Raw genomic sequence first — 25,043 nt, 5'->3', positions numbered from 1 at the left:
GTCGTCCTCTCCTTGACGACGTTGTGTGCAACGGACCTCGATAGGGTGAGTCGAATAACCCCCTGGACCTGTCAATCCAACAGATTTCATTCAGTCTCATCCATTCTTTCAGGTCTTTTCCCCAATAATGGAAGATGGAGTTTCTTCCCATAGAGGTAGTCCTCTATCTGCATCCTCCAATAACCAAAATCTGTGCCATCAAATTTCTCGATCCCTGAAATCTTCACTTCGTCTGTAGCCATTGGCTCTGATACCAGTTGTTATGTTAACTTTGAAATTTATAACGATCGACTACGAAGCGAATAAAATAGCACGAGAAAATTCACACAAAAAACACACAGATTTACGTGGTTCGACAAATTGCCTACATCCACGGAGTGTCAGAGGATTTTACTAATTGAGGAATTTACACCGTTTGAACACAATAATAATTGCAGGAGAAAGTCTCTCACTTTCTCACTCTATATTCTTTTCTCTACACCGAGATACACCGAAGAGCACAGCTTGCGATTCTACTGATTCGTATCCTTTAGCCCATAAGTCTTCTTCCCGTGCTTTGCGATACTCCCTTCACCAGCAAACCAACGCAGAACAGAAGAAGAATGAGGGAGAGCCGAATCTTGCTTTCCTTTCGAACAGGCGAGGACGAAGCGTAGGACGGTGGAGACGAACGGAATAGTCAGGAACGTTCTGTGGCTTGTTGCGATAGAAGGAGAAGCAGAAGGGGGACTGTTGGAGACGGTAGAAGAGAAGAGCTTTGTAAATTTGATTGTAAGAGAAGAATAAAGAAAACGAGAGGAGCGGGGAACGATAGGGAAGGAGAGAGTGCGAATAAACCAATTCTCTTGGCTGGTTTTCTTGTAATCGAGTAGAAGCGAGAGCAGTTCCTTTTTTTTAATGGTGGCGGGAGTAGTTACAGAAATGGCAAACAAAGGCATATATATATATATATATATATATATAATATATATATTATAACTGGGCTCCACACTCAACAGAAATGTATTTGAATTGAAAAGAAAATAAAGATGCATATATTCTTAAATTAAATAATATTTGAAGTAATTCAAATCATAAAGTCGTTAACAGGTGTAAATGAGAATTTATAACATGTATTAAAACAATTTTATTCAATATAAATTGTTTTATATTTAAATTAGTAAATTACGTGTAAGAGAAAAAAAAAGAAAAAAGAAAGAAACACAACAAATTATTTAAATGACATTAGATATAATTAAAATTCTACGCAATCTGATTTATCATCGATGCTGTTGGAATTCACAAAAACTGAATTGGGATTAATTTTTTTTTTATGCTAATAAAATTATAAGAATATGTGTGCGTGTCTATAAATATATATATAATTGATTTTAGTCATTTTAAAAATTAATGTGTAAAAATTGATTTTCGGATAAACAGTAATTTCTGGAAAAGAAACAAGTAATAGATAGTTTAATTTACTTATTGATTCAAAATAATAATGTCACAAATTTATAATTTTGATTGTATATGATAATTTTGGCCTGAGAAAAAAGTATTTTATAAATTATGAAACAACTTTAAAATTAATGTGTACTAACAATATATATAATTTTAGAGGAATTTTAGTGACTACAGCATTAATGGTTAGACTGATAAATATGAAATGGGAATGGATTCAAAATATAAATTAAATAATAATTAAATAAAAACTATAGTTAATATGATATCCTGCCAAACATTTTATAATCAGTTTTAAATTACTTAATGAGTTTAAATTACTATATTAAATGTTAATAAAAATAATTATATAAAATTAGCTCAAGCTCCAAGCTTCTTTAATACCGATAATCACCTGATCTTAATATTTTTTCATAAGAAAAAATTAGCCCCAACAATAATATGTTTGCTATCATCAAAACTAAAGAGAGAACATTATTACGAAGGACGAAACCAATATATATTGATGAGTAGTTGTTGAATTTTGCAAGACATACAGGCAATAAATTTTTTTGCGTGTTAAGTGACTTGTTAACTGTAAAGCTTTTGGAAGCCTATGAATGTATCAGTGAATTCCAAGTGATAGATGTTCATGTTGATTTGCCATACATAGCCTCTTGGACCTAATTCATTCCCACATTGTTGATTGATTAATTTGAGCTTACATTAACTATCTAATTATACCATCTTTCTCAAGAAGTCAAGAACGATGGGAGACAAAATACTTTTTTTTTTTTGTTGGAAATAAAAAATATAAATTTTGTTATTAGACAACATCAAATCATCATGATCCTATAGCATGATATGTATAATTCTTTGTTTCTAGTTTTTAAGTCAGAGCTTTCACTTCTTTATGTATCATTTCTCTAAAAGTCAATATTCTATTTTTTCCCTCTAATAAATTGATGTACAGGTGTGTGTGCCCACCCACACACACTAAAGAAATCGGCCTATTTTTGAAGGCCACAAGCTGTTGGCACTCAGATAATATCTAAAAACCAAATTGTTGGTTAATGTGTTTCCGTCGGCTTAACTATTGCTTATGGGACATAGCTAAATCGCTTGTCGGTAATTTTTTAACTCGATGACTTTTGTGTTTTGACGGTTTTCCCAACAAAACAAAATCTTCATTGTACGCTTAAATTCAGATCACTGCTAAGCCATCGGTTTCCGTTGGTAAGAGTACTGACGAACAATCATCGTCGGTGATTGGAAAGAGAATGTTCGTCGAACACGTTTAGCAAAGTCTTCAATAATTACTAACGATCAAACTCGTCGGTAAACATGAGCAAAGAATGAAAAATTGTCTTTTTTTTTTTGTCGGTTTATTGTCTGTCGCAAAGAGTCGTCGCTTATTCGATAGCCCGTCAAAGTACATTTGGTTCATCGTCGCTATATTAACCAACAATTACCGGCTATCTGATTTAACAATAACTATGCTGAAAACTATGCTGTAAACCATAAAAAATTGGATGGTAAGTCATAAAAAAATCAGTAGAATTATAAATAGAACAAATATCCTTCTTCATCACTACAATTTCCACACCCACCGACCTAATACTACAATTTTCACACATCAAAGTTTATTAATTCAAGTAGCTATTAAACAAATATCGCAATGGTAATTAATGTGGAAACCAAACACGAAAATTTAAAAAAAAAATCAGTTGCATTGAAGCTAAAATCAGGATATAGTAATGCAACAACATCTTCGAGAATTTCACAATAATCTATTTCGTCAACTGATTTTTCATTTGCTTTTAGCACAAATATCAGAATTATAAGTCTTTTCCTTTTGACCAGGATCTAGCATGAAACATGTAGTTATTAACATCATAAATTTGTTAAATATTCACGATGCACTTGGGTGCTCAGGTCCATTAGTCTAATCATGAATCTATGAATTCATAAAAATAAATTAAAAAAAAAAAAAAAAAAAAAAAAATCATGTCATTCGAGATATCAAAAAACAAATTTATGATATTAGTAATGAACTTGCTAAATGCTAAATTGCGTGTGTTGCAAATCATTGAAGAAATTATTCTCTATCACACGATTTATGATGCCTTCTTCATTTGAATTCAATGAATCTTGAATAAGCTGTTCAAACATTCGAAAATATTTTGCCAGAGCATGAGTGTTGTCACAATATTTCTTCTTCATCACAGCAACCTACAAGGAATTACCAGCCCAGAATTTGATCTAAAGTGATCTTAATGGAATCCTGTGAAGATCTAAAAGCCAAGTCCCCATTCATTCATTAGCTTACGTAACTTCTTCCATCTTACCCAATGGATTGTGGATGATTGGTCATTCCAAAAAAAAATTATTAAACAATCTCTCCAATCTCAGAATAATGGCTTTTTTTTTGGCATCTTAGGGCCTGTTTGCGATCAATTTGTGTTTTATAGTTTTGTTTTCATTTTAGCATGTTTTATTGTTATTTTGTTTACTGTTTTTTGTCTTTAAAAAACGTGTTTGATTTTATATATTTTTAAAATAAAAATAAAAATATTTTTTATTGTATTTTTTTTTAGAAGAAAAATTTGTACATTTTATAAAACGGTTGGGTTCAACTGCGCTCCAGTATTAAGCCATGTGGCCCATGACGTATAAGATGACTTCCTTGATTTATACAGCACGAAGCATTACCTACGGGCAATTAATCAGGTAGAGGCGGGCAAAGGCTAGCCGCAAGCGGCGGGCGGCGGCAACTGCTGCGGGCTGCGGGCTAGGGTTAGCGGCCGAATGCAGAAGGTGGGGACCAGAGACTGGTGGGAGGCGGTGACGGGCAGGCGAAAACTGGTAGGGGCGAGTAGCAACGAGCGAGGGTTGACGGCGGGCAGATGGCGATCGGCGGCTTGGCGGGGGCCAGCGGCTCAACGGATGTATTGGTGGCGGGTATTAAAAAAAAAAAAGTAAAAACAAGTTTTTATTTTTAGTATTTAAAAAAAAAAAACAGAAGTGGCCACCTAAAAATAAGATAATTTAAATAAAATAAAAAACAGATAAACAAACATTGTTTATATTTATATTTTCTATTTTATGTTTTCAAAAACAAAAAACAAAAAAACAATAATTGATCCTAAATAGTCCCTAAGATATCTACATAGTATAGGGAGGAATTATTGTGAGAATGCTTTTGCGAAGGGTGACTTTTTCCCCCATTTGATAAGAAGTTGTTTTCCCAAGTGATCAGATCGGCCTTAATTTTCTTCAGAATATTTTCAAAGAGACAACATTTCTTCTTTCAATTGTAAATTTTTACTCCAAGATGAGACATACGAAAATGACATTTAGAAAAGCTAGTAAATTTAGCAATCCAGTTTTTCTGACTTTGAGAAACTTTTTTTCCAACATAAAAATCACATGTAGTCTTATTAAAAGCCATCTTAGAGACCTGTTCAAAGTGTTGGAACTACTTACACACCTTCCTGATGAAATTTTAACTGACCCTTACAAAAATAATGAGATCATCAACATGGGCCAAATTATGAATTCAAGGGTTCCCTTTACTGCTAAAAAACAATTGAGGGTGCTTGGAGAAGAGATCCCACAAACATCTAGAAAGATAAATCAAAAGCTAATATGAAGAAAGTTGGAGAGAGGGGGTTACCTTGTCTTATGCTTCTATTTGCCCTAAAGTAACCATATTTGCTACCATTAATGATGATGAAATACAAGATATTATCTAGAAGAAGGTTGATTAGAGAGAATAATTCATTATTGAAACCCATGGCCAGAAGCACCCTGATAATAAAGCTCTAAGGGATAGTATTATATGTTTTTTTGACATCCATTTTAAGGATCAGATTACCACCCTTACAAGGTTTGTCAAGGTCCAAAGGTCGCTCTTGTGTAATGAGGGTGTTGTTAACATTATTCCTTATTTTAATGAAAACAGATTGGTATGGTCGGATAATCTCACTAAGATGAGGTTGAATTCTAGCCACCAAAATTTTACTGATTACTTCAGAGACCACAGTAGAAAGAATTAATGGTCTAAAATCAAACTAATGAGTATAGAAAGAAGTCTTGGGAATCAAGGCTGTAGTAAAGAGCTTGAAATGTTTTGTGTATGTCCGAGTCATAAAAAAGGCATGAACAACAGAAATCTGATCAAGCTTAATAATATCCCATCAGGTTTTATAAAATCATATGAGGTTCTCCAAGTTTTGGGAAGCATTGGATTTAGCAATGCCCCTAATATTCCAAATCATAAGTTTAAATGTCATTAAAATCATGTTTTGTGGATCCTCTAGTGGTCTTAAGAGAGTTGGAAGGGTGCTTAGTAGTAGATTTGTCACTATAGAGCATTTGCGAAATTCAAGCCCAAGGATTAGGATGTTTTAGTTCTCTAGAGCCCTTAATCCATTTTTACATGGATTTTTGAATGAGCTATTTCTCTTCAAGTGCAACCCTTGCTTGAAATATATCATCAGATTGCAACTTCTCAACATCAGTAAATGTATCAATATTATTCTCATTATCTATAAAATTATTCACGAATGGGTCCTAGACAGCAGCATTAACTAGGAGGAAAGAAGGTCCAACAATATAATGGTTAGAATCATTTGTTTCATCTAAAAATCTTTTCTTTTTTTTGAGGGGCACCAAATTTGCTTTCTTTGGTAACTTTGAAATTTAATACAATATGCACATACTTCTTAGATGGATTAATGACTACAAATTGAGCACTAACACCTTGAAGGACAAAATCAGTCCCCCTAGGCTCCTGAGTAGCACTAACCAAGTTCCCAATATTATCATTATCCTTCTCAGCAGTGTAAGCATTAGCTTTAGAAACCACCAAATTATCAACAGGAGGATAAGTAGGTGGTATGCTATCCACAGAGCCAGAAACCTTAGCAGCATTCTCTTTTCTAGACTAGAGTTAGAGTTGCCCAACCATACATAATCAGGGAAAGGGAGGGAGATGTACCTTTAGGCATGCACTCTAGCCATAGAAGGCCTTGTCAAATTATAAATAGAAATGTCCACATTCATAGGTTTGTCATAGCTAGCTCCAAGAGAGTACAAACCTCCATATTGAAGTAATGTAACTCCATTCTGGGAATCTGAGCCAAACATGAACAATTGGTTTCATCAGTGGTGAAATGTTTTTTTTGGAGACAATTTTAGTGTAATATGTTTCTCTTTCTAGCTTTATCATAATACACCTTCCATCAATCAACCCTACATTCCATTCTCCCTCCAATTTGAGGCTAGAGAAGTATTTCCTGACAATCTCCATTTTTGGGTACGATTAGGTGAACTTGCCAACAAAAGTGAGCTTCAAGGCGTTAGTAAGGATTTAATTATTAATTTCAGAAAAGTATAAAGCAGGTTTGCTATTTTAGCTCACAGCTTTCTTTGAGGAAAGTCAAAAAAGATTCAAGCTCAAATTGTTCATAGAAGTTTCAAGGAAGCTTACTGTTTCAGGTCTAAAAGCTTCATTAGCCTTAATGCTTTCCAGAGCATCTAGATAGGAAGGTTTTCTATCTAAAAATCAATATAGCAGTACCAGAGAAGCCATGGAGCAAAAACCAAGATGAGTAAGAGCACAATGATAAAAACAGAAGAAGATACTTCAATGGAACAGTGACACTATCCAATGGAACATTATTATTTTCTAAAGAAGCATAAATCTCTAGGCAAACAACAACTCCAAGCCAAGAAACCAACAAAGAATAGTTATACCAAAGTAAAAGATCTAAAAACAGGCAAAATAAAAAGCCAACCACCATTATCATACCCTACCAGGAATGAAGAAGGAACCAAGCTCCATTTGCATGTTATATATCCCTCTCCCTCAATCGACTATAAACATAGACTTTTATTTTGAATTCATTTTAAATTCGATTAATATTATTAGCATCTTAAATAAATGCCATGATCAACTAAAAATAATACACAAAGAGCATTAGAAAAATGAGAAGCATATCATACGATGTTAATTAAGCTAAGAGATTGCTTTTAAATTGACATTTCATATATCATGAGATTCATATTATGAGTCATTTATGATCACACTAATTTCTTTAATAGCTGATATATTATAAATTGCTACAAGTGATTGCATAAAATATAAATAAATAGTAAATGAGCGCATATTATTAAAATCGATCCAAATATTTAAGCTAATTTTAAGCTCCATCTAATGAAAGATAATATTGCTATCAATTTTGAATTATCACAAGCAATAAAGAGAATTATCAAGATAATGTGTGTGAATGTTATATATTTCATTTAAAAATATAAACAATGAGACCGTAAAATATGAGCCATAACAAATGAGAAAATTTTATTAATAGTATATTTATTTTATTAAAAGTATTAAATAATAAATCATTATATGAATGCTAAATAGGTGGCTCATGGATGCCATCAATAGAGAGTTGAATACATGATAAATTTATATCATTTTTTGAGTTAACATATTCTATAAAATCATTGTTATGCAGCTTCAAGAACTAAATAATAATTTTACATATGAAATATATAGCTCATTTTATTTATTGCATTTTTGAATCAAAATGAAAATTTCAAATATTAGAAAATTTATTGAAATTACATATTTTAGGTGTCAAACATGTAAAAATAAATATTTAGATGTGGAATATGTAATATTTATAATTGAGTGGCGTGCAATTAAATAAATATCCTAAAATTATTATAAGCTGCCGGAGCCGACTTGTGGACGCGTTGGATCTATGGGAGAGGGGGCCGGGCTAACAGAGGAGAGCGCCGAAGGGTGCAGAGAGATGTGCAGCGGAGACGTACGTGGGCTGAGCTGGAGACATCTCGTCCTCCTCACTTTGTTTGCTCTGCAGCTAATTCCAGGTGCGGATTAGCTTCCATAGATCCAAATTTTCTCTACTAAAGTTTGATGTTGGGAATTCAGATATCAGTACCGCATGATGTAATATGACTGATGATTGCTATTTTGACATGGTTTCTTGGATTTTGGACCTCGGTTTTGTTTGGATTTGGAAAAAAAACTAGGTTATTTTCTCCTTCATGATTGTATTTAGTTTTCAGGAGTTAAGTTTTATTAGGATCCTTGGAATTTTACTTCAAAGAATTTTACTTCAAAGTCGATTACTGTTAATTCGTTGCATAGTGGAACCTCGACACATTGAAACGAGATTGTGTTATGGCATGCCATTTGATTTGTACACACATATAGTTTGAATGATTCTTATATATAATCTTGGTGTTTAGAAGTTTTAGTGCATACGCAGATATAGTTTGAAAGATCTAGAAAGGATATGTTGAGGCTTTGATTATCAGGCTTGATGTACTTGCATTATTTTGCTTTTTTTGATATTTGTTTTAGTACATGTTTGTATAAATCTATGCAGAATCTTAATCTTTCATTTCCTTTATGAGCATGTTGTTTCAGCATTTAAAATGTTAACTGTCTAAAGCTTTTGCTTCCTTGAAAAAGAAAATTATTCTCTTCCCACTGAAGATGTGGTGCTTTAATCTCTTCAAAGTGATCCATAGGTTGTGCAACACCCTCGATGTTGTTTGTTATTCCCAATTCCAGTGGTAGGTTTTTTGTTTCTGTCAGCATTCTTTATTCAATTGATATCAAGGTTTAGGAGACTTTGTTTAACTCCATTTCTTCCTTTGCATTGGTGACTAGTCCCTCCTCCCTTCTATTTCTTAGTAATTTTCACAACATCTCCTTTTTTAACCCTTATCTCACCTTGAAAATGGGACGAACTAATAGAAAAGGAATCAAGAAGTGTTTTTTTCCTTCTTCTCATAGCCCTTACTCTTGATTCTTAATGCTACTTCCTAATGATTGACATTGCTGATGATGGCTTAATTGTCTGAACAATTTTATCTATGTTACTATTGATGGAGAAGATTTGTATGGATTTTGAATTGGATGGGTGAGGTTCTACTACATTTAGCGGTGGAACCAAGGAGTGGCTGGGGGAGGTGCTCATCACCCGTAATTTTTTATTATAATCTTTAATATCATATAATACCATGAAAGTTTTCCCTTTAAACTTAAATACCTAGTGATATTTTAATATCAACTATTTTTTAATTTACTAATAAATTTTATAAGTTTTATTTTTTAATTTTTACGAGTTGAAGCTTAACACTTAAATAGTCGTCACCCCTATCCATAAATTCTGAGTATACCATTGGCTAGATTGCTATTCAAAGCAACGATAATTTAATCTTGAGTGGCAGGCGCGCGGTGATGTTAATAGATTCACTTGATTCTCTACTTTTGGATTCAAGATGATAGATACCTGTCAACACATGTATATACTATTCTAGTTAAAAAAAGCCTTAGGTACATCAAAAGAAAGAAAAATGTATACAACATTACACCCCTGAGCTGAAATTAAATTTAAACACAATAAATTTCTTAATGCTATACACCCCAAAACATCCTGGACTGTGCAAATGAATTTTCTACCCTTGGATACTATCCAGGGATCTCATGGACTTCCTTTGTTGAGACTGCTGAAACTTCTAATATGTTTTCTAGCAACAAGGTTAAAAATGTAATTGTTTTTTCTCATGCTGTAATTTTTATTTTTATTTTCCATGAAAAATAGTCTATTATAAATATTTATCCTGACGTCACAAGTGATGTTGATGGTTTAAAAAGGAAAATTAGCAAATTTGATGGCTCTTCGATTATGTAATTGCTGCATCTTTCCTGAAACGCCATTTAAATTGCTTCAATTGGATATTATGAGTCGTGATAGCAGCCTTAATCTAAATCCCCCATGATAACTTCAACATAATTACTTTGTTCCCTAGAGAGAAACTCATTGGATAGGTCTTTATAGGCCAAAATTTAGCCTAGCTATGCTCCAAATTTGTTGAATGGAAAGTAGCTTGCGGTAGCATGCTTAAGTAGCATATGAACAGATTAGTGGCTTGAAAGCTTGCTACAGTGATTAATCAGTCAATAAACTGCACTCTGAATTCTAATAAATTTTTCTAAAAGAACAGAGATTATACTGATTCCCATTTACCAAGTTATAGGAAAATCTCCCATAGTTGTGATTGTATAATAATAAGGATTTAGTTTTAAAGATACTTCACAAAAATTCTTAGATTTATGGGTTGCATTGTTGGTTCTTTAATCATTGGATGCGCAGCAACTAGAAAAATCATGCATTATAACATCACAAGCAAGAGTAGAATTGGGAAAATATTTGTGCCCTATTAACATCATTTCACCGTTTCATTGATCTGGAAGCCAAAAGGTCGGCGAGTGGACTTGCATGGCTTTTAGAGTCTGATTTTGGGATTCATGTTGAATGGCCATGAAACTTCCACTTTTCTTCCTCTATTTTTTTATTGGTTCATTTACATACATACCTCCCAATTCCTGCGTAGTTACATATCTAACATCTAAAGTTTACTTTATACATTTATGCCACCCAAATCTTTCATATCACATAAAAAAATACCACTATTTTAACTTCACATTTTCATGCATAAGTTGCATATATGTAACAATTGAAGTCTAGGTGTTAGATATGTAAATATATAGGCATTAAGTTGACTCAGCTCTGATATTCACCTGATGGGAAGCTAAAACAGAGGAGCAAATTTTATCGCTCGTATAACCTTTTTTCCAGAAAATTTCTGATACTTACTAATCTTCTCCAACAATCTTCTCTAACACAGACATACATACATACATACATAAATGACATTGTTGTTGTCCAGAGAACTCGAGTCGAGTTTGCTCGAAATGACATTGTTGTCGTCAAGTGGGTGATACTGATTAATGTCAGAAACATTAAAAGTGGCTGAGATATTTAGATATGGTGGAAGAGACATAATAAATGCATCGTCGTTGATGCACCGTTCAATTGGGAATGGTCCTAGTTTCCGTGGTTGTAATTTTTTAGTAGTTTTTCTTGGGAAACGTTCATTCCGAAGTCTTACCAAAAATAAGGCCACCTGCTTCAAAATTTTTTTCCTGTTTGTGTGAAACAGCTTGGTCTTTATATAGCTAATTGTTGTCCGCTAATTTCTGTTGGACTTCCTGAAGGAGAGAATCACAGTTGGTGACTGTATTTGTGGCATTTTTTTAGGAGCATATGGAACAGTTATAATATTCACGATAGGATTAGGGGGACTGGTGTAAAAAGTATCAAATGGAGGTTTGGAAAAAACAAATGAGCCAAATCAACTGCATCTGAAGTTTTTTTTTACCTGTGATAAAATGAGACATTTTGGAAAATATGTCCACTACAACCATTATAGAGTCAAGAAATTTTTTAGTTTTTGGAAGACGCAAACTAAAATCAATGATAATGTTTTTCCATATGGTCTCTGGTACTAATAAAGGAGTGTACAATCCTATATTTTGAGCATTACCTTTAAAAGTTTGACAGATATAGCTGTTCAATATATTGATAAACATCTCTTCGTAGCTTAGGCTAGCATAATATGGATTGGAGTAAAGTTAGAGTTTTATCTGTGCCTATACGAGTTGCTAATCTACGTTCATGCATATCATGAATGAGTTTGGTCCTTCGGGAAGAATTTGGAATACACAGTTGATTATCCTTAAATAAAAATCCATGATGAATAGAGAAATTAATAATATTCATATGGTTTAAGCATGTAGCCCAAATCTGTGCAAAATCAGAATCTTCAACATATTGCTTGGCTAATGATTCAAACACAATAATTTCTGTTTGGAATGTAGATAATAAGCAAGTCCTTTGACTTAACATATCAACAACTTGATTGCACTTTTCAAGTTTGTGTTTGAGAACAAAAGAAAAGCGCTGGAAGAATGCGACCCAACAAATGTGCATATGTTTCATGTGTTTCTAGTAATTAAAAAATTGAAGCGAGTGGTGGTTGCTGAGAGAAACAAATTCCTGATATAGAAGGTAATGTTCCCATTGTTTGAGAGCTCGTATAACCGCATAATGCTTTTGTTCATATGTGGACCAACGTTGACAAGAAGCGTTTAATTTTTTACTGAAAAATTCAATTAGTTTTCCCTCTTGGGAGAAAACAGCTCCAATCCCAATAACAGACGCGTCTATTTCTACTTGAAACGTCTTCTCAAAATTGGCAAAGGCCAACATAGGTGTTATGCTGAGTTTCTCTTTAAGTATTTCAAAGCTTTGCTATTCTTCCTGACCCCAATGAAACTAATGTTTCTTCAAACAATTTGTTATTGGAGCGGCCAATATGTTGAAAGTCAATATAAGTCAGCGATAAAAATTTACGAGCCCATGGAAACTTCAAATGTCTGTAAGGGATGTTGGGATTGGCCATGATTGGATTGCTTGAATCTTGCAATCATCTATTTTTATACCATCTTGGCTAATGAGAAAGCCTAAGAAGTGGTCTGCAGTGGTTGTGAATTCGAACTTGGGAGAATTAAGGTAGAGTTGGTGCTGTCTTAAAGTTGAGAAGAATAATTGGAGATGATTAAGATGCTCTTAAGGAAGTACTACAAATCAAAATATTGTCAAAGTAAACAACACACAATTTATGTAAAAAAAGTTTTAATACCTCATTCATGAGCTGCATATGTCACTCGTATAAACTTTCTTGTGTTTTAAAATACGTCTTCCACTCATCTCCGGGCCAAATACAAATTTGGTGATAACCATTGCGAAGTCTATGTTTGAGAATAGTTTAGCACCTGAGAGTTTATCTTGAAGATCTTCTAGCCGAGGCATAGGGAAACAATTTCATTGTAATCTTGTTAATGGCAGAGCTTTCAATACATAGGCGCTAACTCTCGTCTTTCTTTGGAACGATCAGTGCAGGAACAACACATGGGCTAACATATGGCCTTATGAATTGCTTGTTAAGTAATTCGTCAATTTTTTCCTATAAGATGTTTTGCTTTTTTGGGATTAATTTTGTAATGCATACATGACGGAGTGTTGATGCTAGAATAAACTCAATCTTGTGTTGGATGGAACGAAGCGGCTGGAGCTGATTTAGAAGGTCCTTTGGCAATGTATCTTGATATTGTAAGAGCAGTTTTATCAAAACTGCATGCAATATTTGCTGTGAACTATATGGTTTATTGGCCAAACTTGTAAATAGGCACTTTCTCCTTCTTGAAATGAATACTAATCTGATTTCCAGATATTGCCAAGTACCCAACGTAATTTGTTATAGGACATTTAAGAGTAGGAACTGTAGGAAGCAACTAAAATTTTCTGCCTTTCCAGTCAAAAGTATTACGCGTTTGCCTTACAGTCATAGTTGCCCCCATATCAAATTGCCGGCTAGCCAATTATTAGGCTTCCATCTCAAGGACATCACACAGTTTTTTCCGATTAAAAAAGTTACTTTGCAAGGGTTGGTAATTGATACATCAACACCTTTATGAATCTAACTAATTTTTAAGGATTGAGATGTTTGATGGTCTTTAATTGTAATGCTTTAACTCCATTTCCTGAAGTTATGTTTTAGTACATCCATTATCAATAATGTCACATACTTTGCCTTTGATAGTACAACGAGTTTTGAAGATCACATGGCGTTGAGCATTAATAGGTTGTTTAGGAGCCAGCAATTCCTTTTCAAGGATGCACGAAAGAAATTCTCCCTCATCAGCCGAAAGTTCCTTCATTGATTCAGATTCTTGGATGATAGAAGTTTTTTCATTTTCATTGTCGGCATCTAACAATTGAAATTGCCTTCGATTCAGACATTCATTGGATCTATGACCAGGTTGAAAACATCTAAAGCATTTTGATGGTCCTAGTTTGACATAGCTATTATCTGTATTTATTGGTTGTTTTCCCGTTGGAGGATTTATTGCAGGTATAGTAGTTGGTGGTTGAGATTGGATACCCTTGGCAGCATTAGAAGGTATCTTATGTAGTTCCAATGGTGTATTACTAGCCATATTCGTGCATCGATATTGTCTGAATTGGCTTTCTACTCGGTTGTATTTCATCCTTTAGTGCATAATTAACAACTTGCAATACTGTCCAAATCACATTCATCTGCGGCCATTCCTGGATGTTATCCTTCAAACCCCCAACGTAACGAGCAACCAATTGTTGATTGGATTCATTCAGGTTATTACGTGCACTCAACCTGCATAATTTTTCAGTATAAGAACTAACAGTTCGTGTTCCTTGCTTATATATTTGGTATTGGAGATATAACATTTGCTCGAAATCAGTAGGAAGGAGGTGGCCGCGAAGTAGTTGTTGCATTCGACGTCAACTGCGCACATTGCCTTTTCCTTCTCCATGGTGATGCTAGTTTATTTGGATCGACCATGCTCCTGCACCTCCTTTTGGCTTACAAGCCACATATTTCATCTGTTTATCTGGTGCAATTTTCATATATTCGAAGAATGTTTCTACACTTTGTTCCCAATCCACATAATTCTCAATGTGCAAATGACCATTAAAAATAGGTATATCGATTTTCATTTTGAATTGTACAGGCGTGCGATGGAATGAATGATGATTATGATGTTGGCGTTGTATAGGAACTGGTTCCTCAGAATTTGAATCACATGGGATTGTTCGTCGATGGTGAATGGAGTCATCTCCTAGATCATGAAAATAAGAATTAAGTTGTCGAAAATTGTGTGGGGGATGTCATTGATTTAGTTTTATCTCAGTGGTTCCTTCATGTCCATTGAGGTTTGCTGGTTCTACTGGTAAGGTTGCTGGATGTATGAAGCTACCATTTATGAGATTGCACAGTTTTCTTTTCATTTCAGTTACAAACAACTGAAATCTTGTGGAAAGATCGTCGAATTTGTGATCTAGAACTGTTTCAGCTTTACATAACTCATCCCAACGCTGATCGTCGTCACCTGCCATATTCTTCTCTTTATCGATCACGAGCTCTGACACCAAAAGGATGCAACTCTAGTATTCACCTGACAAGAAGCTGAAAACATAGGAACAAATTGTATTACTCAGAAAACCCTTTTTCCAGAAAATATCCAATGCTTCTCCAACCCATACATATAGCCGGCAGGATGAGTGGACCAACCCATGTGAAAGTTAAAATGGCTGTAACTAACAACGTAATTAACAACTTATTATAAATGCTCAAGGAAAATAAAAGCAAGAGAATATAAAGGATAAGGTGTTCTCCTGAACAGTTCTGAATTGAAGGTTGCTCTGCATCAGGTGGCATATATGTAAAAATTGAAGTCTAGGTGTTAGATATGTAATTATATAGGAATTAAGTGGTATGTTTGTAGATCTTCCTTCATCATTTTAGAAGTTTTAATGCTTGAACTTCTTCAATTTATTAGTTGGTATTTTTTCTATACTCAAATGTTTTTGCCAGAGTTGTTTTCAGCTTTCTTAGTTTTGCAACTTCCAGTTCTGGTTTTAGAATGCTTTCTTGGCTGAAAATAACTGTAGGTTTTGGTGTTACTCCATCAACTTCCAAAGTTGTTGGGGCTAATGAATCATCTAAATCAAGCGGGAGTTCTGGTCGTGTGGTTCTTCTGATATGCTTGGGTTTGGCTGCATTTGTGGCTCTTTCAGTTTTTATATTCAAACTTTGGCAAAGAAAGAAGAGAGAAGAACAATATGCTCGGCTGCTGAAATTATTTGAAGAGGATGATGAGTTGGAGCTTGAACTGGGCCTTCGGGATTGAGAACCTTTCATTCTTCATTTTTTTTAAATCTTATGTCACTCAGGTAACTGCTTCTTCTAATTGCTTACATGATGTTGAATATATGATAGTTTAGCTCTAAAGGTCAGTGGTGTTTTTCTTTGGTGTATAAAATATTTAAGCTATGCTACACATTATTGCTTCGAATGATAAACTTTTCGATGATCTTAATTCTGGAACAAAATAATTTGTTCCCTTGATTTTTTTTAGAAGTGCAAAGGTAGCACAATTAGAGTTATTATATCTTCACATTTAGAATTATGAAACTTGATCTGATTTTCATAATCGGAGCACATGATTTTTTTAAATCACTGAATTAAATGAAAATATGACACTTAATAGGATGCAATGGAGAAAAAGGATTCATGTAGTCAACCTCACTTGGTGGGATAAAGGTTTGTTGTTGTTGTTGTTGAATTATTTCAAAAAGTTCAATCAGCATATTGAAACAATTCATCTTTATGTTTGATTTTATATTCTAAGCTTTTTTTGCTCTGGCATCCCATTTCCTGAAGCCATATTGTTCCAGATGACCTGTTACTTGTTTGTGTGTTCTATTTTTTGTTCCTTTACAGGCACCCTACTTTCCTGTTAATATTTTTTCATTTATGTGTTAGTCATGAGACAAGGTGAATATTTAGCTCAAGTAAATTAGTTTAGTAATATGTAGCGTTGATGCGCAACATTTTTTTATCACTAGAACTGATTTCCCACAGAAATAGCTTTGATGATTATTTCTTCAATTTATTCGTTTGGTTATTAGGTTTGGTGAATTCTTTGAGGAGAAATGCTGGCCTGAAGGTTTTGTAATTCTGTACAAATTTTGGAGCCAATTCTGCGGTTAATTTTAATCATTTCTGTTGTTATGAGTGATGTATAGAATAACTATCCTTCTGGTAAGTAGATGATTCCCCTTTTTCCTCAACATTTAGTTTGAAAACTCCTGTGAAAATTTTGTTTGGGATTTAATTGGCAGATAATGTTGAATTTATGAATTTATGTTTACTTTATTGATAAAATGCATATAACCTGATGAATTATTTTCTTATAAAAGTAGTTGCATGACCTCCCATTTATTTGCTTTACTTCTGGAATTCTGTAGCGTTTCTTTGTAGTTTCTGAAATTTGGTGACTTAGCAAACTTTAGGGAGAGTTTTTTTCCCCCCAAACTGACCAGTTTTCCGTTTAAAGCATTGTATTAGTTTACTTGACTTGATTGGGCCGGTACAACTATTTATTCAGTTGCCAATGCTTTTCAATAATTTTGCTTTATTTACATGATGGAAGCACTATTTCAGTATCATTTTATGATTACGAGATTAGAAACAATTTACTGAACAATTTGTTTATCTTGTTTGATAGTAATATTGATAGTATTTTATATGAAACAACGTAAAGAATATAAAATATGGTTTATATTTGGTTGAGATCAAAATTTATTAAATTTCACTGTTTTTGGCCTTTCAGTGACTAGCTTTGCTTCTTCATCGGGTGGGTTTTGTCTTATTGAGTTGGATCAATTTTGGGAGCTTGGATTGGCAGCACTCTTGTTTAGTGTGATGAAATGAAAATGTTAATATAATATATAGCCAAGCCAAATTAAAGAAAAACCAAGGAATTTTAAAGGAAATGTTGGAGGGACATTTGTTGACATAAAGTGATTGAAAATGAAATGTAAAAGTGCTTTTATTGGTTGAGTTGATAAAATTAGCACCAAATGTTTAACACAAAAAATGGGTTGATCTCAAGCTAAATTGATTGAAACTTTTCAAATGATTCAAAAAGAAATTGTAGAACACTTAATTGACATTATTAAAGAAAATTCATTTTTTCATCCCATAATTTTGTTTGCCAACCTATTGCTCAATTAGTTGTAGATGGTTTGGTGCAAAATTTCTCTTTTTTTGAATGATGATCCTTAAACTTCGAGTTTATTTTAAGGAAATGTAATATTGCATCAAGATCAATCGCAGGCAGACTCCACCAAAAATGCTTTTTTTTTTAATAAAAATTTACATACTTTAATCCCTCTTTCTTTGAGAGCAAATGACCAATTCATTTCATTATGAGAGATGCCCATATAACAATGAGATGTGAACCGATTCTTTCATATGTAAGGCCATTTGAAGTGTAGTTTCATCCCATTAATAAAAATTATTAATGCACGAAGTCGTTGATGGTCATGATTGAGCTTATGTGAGGTAACATATTTGTGCCTTTTTTGGTCTTCTCATACTGAAATAAAAACTTTATCTTCATATCTGGTACAAAAGTCATAGCGCCAAAGATTATTGATTCGATAAGTCTCCCAAAAATAACATTATATATGATTTTGACTTGACTTCACAAATTAAATCAATTGAGTCTTTTGTAGAGAAAATTCTTTAAGTATGATATAGTGCATGATTATTTATGTTACACTTATTGGTTAATTGGCGGGTCCTTATAACAGTCTTGTAGCTATTTTGTGCTTTTCTCTCATTAGGCCCAAGTCAAAGAATATATAATACAATAGATTCTTATCGAAACTTTAATTACCAATTAGGGTCTCTAAAGGTTGAAGCAGTGATTGGTATTGATGGTAAGTGGGCTTTGATGGGGAATATGGATCCTTTTCAAATCTTAATCATTAAATATGATTGAGCGAACGACATATGAATTCTTTGATGCTAATTTTTTAAGGGCAATACATAGAAATTGGAAGGATAATAATGGTCCTCAAGTAATGACCTTCAATCTCTCGAACCATTTAATGGCTACTTTGCTACTGTCTTCGTTTTCACTTCTGCCTCTAACAGATTCAGCATCTATCCGAGCGAGTCTGTTTTGAATAACGTGACAAAGATAACCTTGTTGGATCGACGTCTTAATATATTTCCTTAATTGCTTATGGGATTTAATGGAATGTCAGCATTTTTAGTGGAAATGATAATGTAATTTATGATTTATAATATTTGCACTTAGTTGATTGTGCCACATAACAATAGCTTTATCTCGGATGGCTATCAACACATTGGCTTAAGATGCGTTTAATAAAGCATACTCTTTTTTCTTTTGTTTATATTCATATTGCTGTTGAGAAAACTGAAGAAGTTCAATTTTTTTTGTGTTATTAATGTTTTATCCGTTGGGATTTGTAGCATCTCCTTGATCATTATTCTGCTTGCTAGATGATCATTATTCATTCAAAATACTTTTGATATGATAGTCTCATAATTAAAAAATTTGTGTTTACACTCTATAAATACTATTAAAATAAGAACAAATAGCTTTTTAAGAGTACAAATGGTTAAGAGTAAATATCTTCAAGAAAAATTTTCTCTTAATAACTCAATATCCATTTATGAAATTTGGTGAGTTTTAGAAGAAACTCATTGAAAGTATTCTAAAATTTCTCATTTATTTTTTATTTTCGGTAAGTATTACAAAGGTGGGATGAGTCTTTAATGATTCTCTGGTCGATGAAACTCTCTCTTCAAAGTTATAGAAAATTTTTAAGAGAGAATTTAACTAGGTATGATCTTGACTTGCGATTGGTGTAGAAGATTTGACCGAAGAGCTCATTCCAAGTTTGCTAGATATTCATGATAATGTGGGCCTGTATTTAGGATCTATAACGGTTGCTAGATATTCATGATAATGTGGACCTGTATTAAGGATCTATAACGGCCATCTTGAATCTCACTAGAATAGAATATTGCAAAATTTTCTCAGTCAGGGGTGAAGAATATTACAAGCCGCGTTAGGAAGTAAATCTAATTTTTGTTTCTCATAGAAAATTCTTTTTAACGAGTCATTGCAGTTTCTCTCATGTAATATCACGAGACATGTCCACGAGGAAAGGCCGAGTTAAAGTCCAAAGATTTTGGAGAATTGTGAGTTGATCAAGTAGATGAAAAGAATGTACTAAAGTAGCATTGTTAATAAGTTTAAGATTGTGTTGTGGTGCAAGAGACTCTTCAATTTGATGATGAGGAGATTTTACATTAACATTCTCAAATTGATAAGCCTTTTGCTGTTGATATTGTGGATGGTGAATTTCATCATGCAATGAACAGATTCTCTATTAGGCAGTCTTTCTAATAGTTGAAAAATTCAAGCTTAATTTTTCTCCATTCTATGCATGCGATCCTCTAAGGACATGCCTTCAAGACTTACTTTTGCTTGATTACGATGTTCTTGGTTGAAAATCTAAATCTGGGATTGAATCGAAGCCTCCAAACTCTAATTTTAAGTCAATGTCTTCCTCATGCGAAGTTGAAACTTTACTTGTAATTTAGAATGATACTTTTGTTAATCTAACCAAAATTTTAGGACACTTCGGGCCCATTTGGGGCAGCTTATTGGGGTACGAAGACATTTTCAAAACGCCGCCACACTGTTTGGAACATGCATTCGCGCAAATTATTCGTGTTGCACCGTTTCGGCGTCCAGAAATTCCTTAAGGGTCTTCGACGCAAGTAAAGACCCGCGTCCCGAGTTCAGCGACAAGCGTTGCTCTAGATACCCCTGATCTCCCTCGCCCTCGCCCTCTCCCTCCCTGGATTCGTCACCCTAGAGGAGATCGAACCTTCTTTCTTTCGATTTTTCTTTCTGATTCGTAAGGTATGCTTTCCCTCACCGTTAATGCTTCTTTCTCGTGTATCTTTCTCGTGTATCTCCCTCGCCCTCTCCCTCTCCCTCCCTAGATTTGTTAGGAAATGGTGATCTAATGTCGTTGTTACATGGTTTTTTTTCTTCCTTGACCTAAGAGCAAGGATTTTCTTCTTCTTTTTATTTTAAGTCGAAGAATGCGAATGATTCTTTTTGGTTGCTCTAGAATTCTTTTAGATTTTTGCTAGGTGTGATCTGGTTGCTGGGTATTTTATCGAGCCCTGTCTGTTATAAGATGAAGATAGTGTGGAGAATGCATTCATTATATTGAGCCCGACTTTGTTTCGATTTTTGCTGAGCGTGAGGATAATTTCTGTTTGCTGGGTATTTTATCTCCCACGCCCTCTCCCTCCCTGGATTTGTTTGGAAATGGCGATCGAACGTCGCTGCTACATGGTTCTTTTTTCCTCCTTGACCGAAGAGCAAGAATTTTCTTTTCTTCTTTTTATTTCAAGTCGAAAAGCAAGGATTTTTGTTGGGCGTAAGGAATAATTTCTGAGCTGCTTATACAGGCAAGGAAAGCCTTAAGAGCTGTTTATGAGTTGCTATTAATTTCTGTTTAAGAGTTTGATTTCTAAGTTTCCTATGTTTTGTGGTTGATCTTTCTGTTTAATTCTCTAGAATTCTTAGTTCTTTTTAAATTGTAGGAGAGATTGTGGTTGACAGTTATTTCAATTCTAGGAGAGATTGTGGTTGGTATTTTATCCAACTCTTGTCATGAGTTGCTAATGTTAAGAAGGATGGTTGGCAGTTATTTCAATTCTTGCTCTGATTTCTGCAGGTTGACAGGATGGTTGGCAGTTTTTCAAATTCTTGTTGTATTGCTTTCAATGACATTGCGGTTTGAAGTTTTTTTGACCCACTCGACTCATTCCAATTGAGATTTGCTTATGCCTGCTTGGTCTTTTCTATACAGGGATCACAATTTATTGGTTGTATTTGTCTTTATCCTTTTTTATTTTTTTTATACTCACGAGAGTGTGAGAACTGTATGTCATCTTTTGGAACTGATCTATGATGATTTTATGCTTCTGCACTATATGCTTCTGTACTATATGTTTTTGTTCTCATTTTAGTTATGTTTCAAACAGTTTTACTAGACAGTGGCAGGAATGTCATTTATACATCAATAACTACCAATAAACTATTCGGAATAAGCTGTCTCAAACAACAAGCCAGTTTATTCTGATAATCTGCATTTTATTAGATTATTAGAATAATCTACTTATCAGCAGATTATAAATAATCAACAACTGCTCCAAATAGACTCTTCATTGACTATTTCATATTGTTCTTTTTTATCATAGGTTTTTATTCATGTTTAAGTGCCTTAATTTCTTTCGAATCGAGTAATCTTTGGGCCATTTAATTCCCATCATTGAGACTCTCATATGATTGTAAGCATGCAAAATTTGGACAATCTTCTACTCTTGAATCAGTATCCTATAAATAAAAAAAAAATTAAGCATTTGGTTTGAATATATTTGGGCTTAGATCACTTCACTTTTGGTTTTATTGGGTTCATTGTGTCAAGACATTCAATTTGACTATAAGTTTATAAAAATTGGAGTTCAAATGGTCCTAAATTTAGTTTAAAACATATTTAACTTTAATACTATCTCGACTAGAGGTGTAATTGAGTTAAGCGAGCTCGTGAGTTGGCTTGTGCTCGGTTCGATAAGTGGCTCGTGAATCAAGCTCAATGAGCTAACCAGCCAATCTCAAGCGACCCCCAACTCAACTTGTTAGCTTGTGAGCTGGTTGGTTTAAAAAATACTATTATAAAATATACTAACAATATATTTAAATTTAAGTTTAACTTTAAATTATTGAAAAGGTGTAAAAATATTTTATATTTTTTATCATTTAATAATGAAGCTGGATCAAACTCGTAGAATTAAGCTCAAAGTCAAACTCGGTTAAGGTAATCAAGTTTAAGCTCAAACTCAAGCTGAGAGTAATTCGAGCTCAACTCAACTCATTTACAACTTCTAGACATTCATATTTGATTGGATGAAATTTTAAGTATCATCCTGCAGCTGTCTCACTATTTTGCTGCACTTTTAGTGTGAATTATTGTCAATATTCCACTGAAGTTATGAGTAGCTGCTTGTTAGCAATTATAGTATAAAGCTATGCTTTGTTTATGGAAATCAGAACTGTTTATTCTATATTTAATTTCATTATATTTACATCATGTATTTACATATCTAAAACCCTTTTTTTTTATATTTTGACCATAAAATTTTTATATCATATAAAAAATATCATTATTTTGACTTTGAAAAAGGGAAATCTATCTTTTTCAAGCATAGGTAATGTATATATAGAAATTGAATTTAGGTGTTAGATATGTAAACACATTGGAATTGAGTGGTCTGTATGTAAAACTATTTGTATATAAGGGAATAAGGTGTGGCCAATTGAATTATTTTATACAAAAACATTTTTAATTTGAGCTAACTTTCCTCAGCATAAAAAAAATATTTATAAAGTGCTATAAAATTTGTTATCTCCCATCCGTCAAATGCAAATAAATTATTAAAAACCAAATTCTAAGAAAAGTATGGCCTTTTAATAAGAGAAATTGAAGTTATAAAGCAGAAGACATCACTCAGCCCATCCCTGCATTGGCAAAAAGTGTGGCCGTCAGTCAAAGTGGCCCCAAATCAATAAAGAAGAGGAAACTGTGTTGCGCTTTCTTTTCATTTCCCATAACTTAACCATTCTCCCTTTAGCATGCATGATTCATTTGGCCCTTCAAAAAAAAAATGAATTTTTAATGGAAGTATTGAAGGGGATGAGAATAATACAAAAGGGTTGTAAGCTGAACTTCAAAAATATTTGGTCTATATCAGGTATGATCAAGCAAGCACTCATGATATTTCTGTATGGTTCAGCCTCCAAGGAAAAGCTATAAAAGTAGAAAATTTTTGTAACTTTCTGCATTCTTCTTCTAAGAAGGCACTTGATGGGTGAGAAAATTGATAGACTGGCTATGATTGCAACTGCTTCTAATTTAGGCATGAATATATATATATATATATGTTTAAGTGATGTTTAAGTGAGTCTGTAGGGAGTGCTTGCCAAATTCTTATAGAAGGTCATCAACTGCCTTCTTATAAGAAGGATGTAGAAGATACAAAATTTTTCCATTTTTATAGCCTTTCCTTAGATGCCTAACCATACAGAAATATGATGAGTGCTTGCTTGAACATACTTAATAATATAAACCAAATATTTTTGCAATTTAGCTCACATCCTTTTTGTGCTATTCTTATGCCCTTCAAAACTTCTATTTGTAAATTCATATTGCTTTTGTATGGCAAAAGGAATCATGTATGCTAAAAGGAGAAAAATAGTTTTGTGGCCACTGCCTGATGTGGCCACTGCCTTACGGCCACTTGTTGTAAATGCAGGAAAAGGCTCGGTCATGGTTTATGCTGTAAAGGTTGAATTTCCCTCATTAGAAGGCCATACTTTCTCGAGGATATGGCCTTCCTCTTGCTCATGGTTTAGTCCTCTTCTTAAGAGAGGGTGGGGTTTTATATAAAGTCAATATTGCAAATAAGAAGGAAATCCAGACTACTCTCGCTGGCTCAGATGGTGATTGATGGGCATTTAAGTGCTATAATCTTGGGATAGTTGAACTCGTGTTATCGAGATGTTCGATTTGACAATAAGCTTATCAGATTTAAAATCTATTTGGCTTTTCAATTAATCCTTGAAAGCTTTCAAATGTAGTTTACTGACTTGATTTGTACTTGATTTGACTCAGATTGGACCAGCTTTGGTATCATCAGATGCATCTCATTGTACCGATCGGTTTGACTATGAGTTTGTTGAAATCGAGGTTTTGAATAACTTTTAATTAAAGTTTAAACAGTCTTATTCAAAAAATTATCTCGAGATTCATTTCATGGCTTAAGATCAGTGCTAGATGATGAAAATTTGTTGATGGTGTATCAATCTTAATGTTGTCTCTTTAGTTTTGATGATAAAAAATAGATGATTGGTTGGGCTATTATTTTCTTAATAAGAAATTTTGGGATCACATGTTTATCGATATAAAAGAAGCTTGGAACACAAGATGGGTGCTCAAATATGATTACAAATTATTTTTAGTTATTTGCTTTTATTAAAATTTAGTAACTTAGGTTAAACTCATTACGTAATTTAAAATGTTATCACGTTGATTGTGTGTGCAAATATATAGAAACATACATACATATATAATATTATATATATATATATATATATATATATATATATA

At 33.5% G+C, this 25,043-nt stretch overlaps 1 protein-coding gene across 2 annotated transcripts; it reads left to right on the top strand.

The window, feature by feature from the left end:
* The first annotated feature begins 8,157 nt into the window (after positions 1–8,157).
* On the top strand, positions 8,158–21,810 carry LOC110021581. Of its 2 annotated transcripts, none has more exons than XM_020720132.1 (3): positions 8,158–8,322; positions 15,861–16,142; positions 16,881–17,374. In XM_020720132.1, the coding sequence occupies exons 1-2, from the start codon at positions 8,193–8,195 to the stop codon at positions 16,097–16,099; spliced, it is 369 nt and encodes a 122-aa protein (XP_020575791.1). In that variant the 5' UTR covers positions 8,158–8,192; the 3' UTR covers positions 16,100–16,142; positions 16,881–17,374. The 2 variants fall into 2 exon arrangements, with proteins under 2 accessions (XP_020575791.1, XP_020575790.1); XM_020720131.1 differs by lacking the exon at positions 16,881–17,374 and adding an exon at positions 21,552–21,810 and having other exon boundaries at positions 8,159–8,322.
* The last annotated feature ends 3,233 nt before the right edge of the window (positions 21,811–25,043 follow it).

This window comes from Phalaenopsis equestris, unplaced genomic scaffold, assembly GCF_001263595.1.
Source record: "Phalaenopsis equestris unplaced genomic scaffold, ASM126359v1 Scaffold000135, whole genome shotgun sequence".
Taxonomy (NCBI): domain Eukaryota; kingdom Viridiplantae; phylum Streptophyta; class Magnoliopsida; order Asparagales; family Orchidaceae; genus Phalaenopsis; species Phalaenopsis equestris.
Note: the sequence above shows the minus strand (reverse complement) of the source record. Positions and strands in the feature narration are given on the sequence as shown.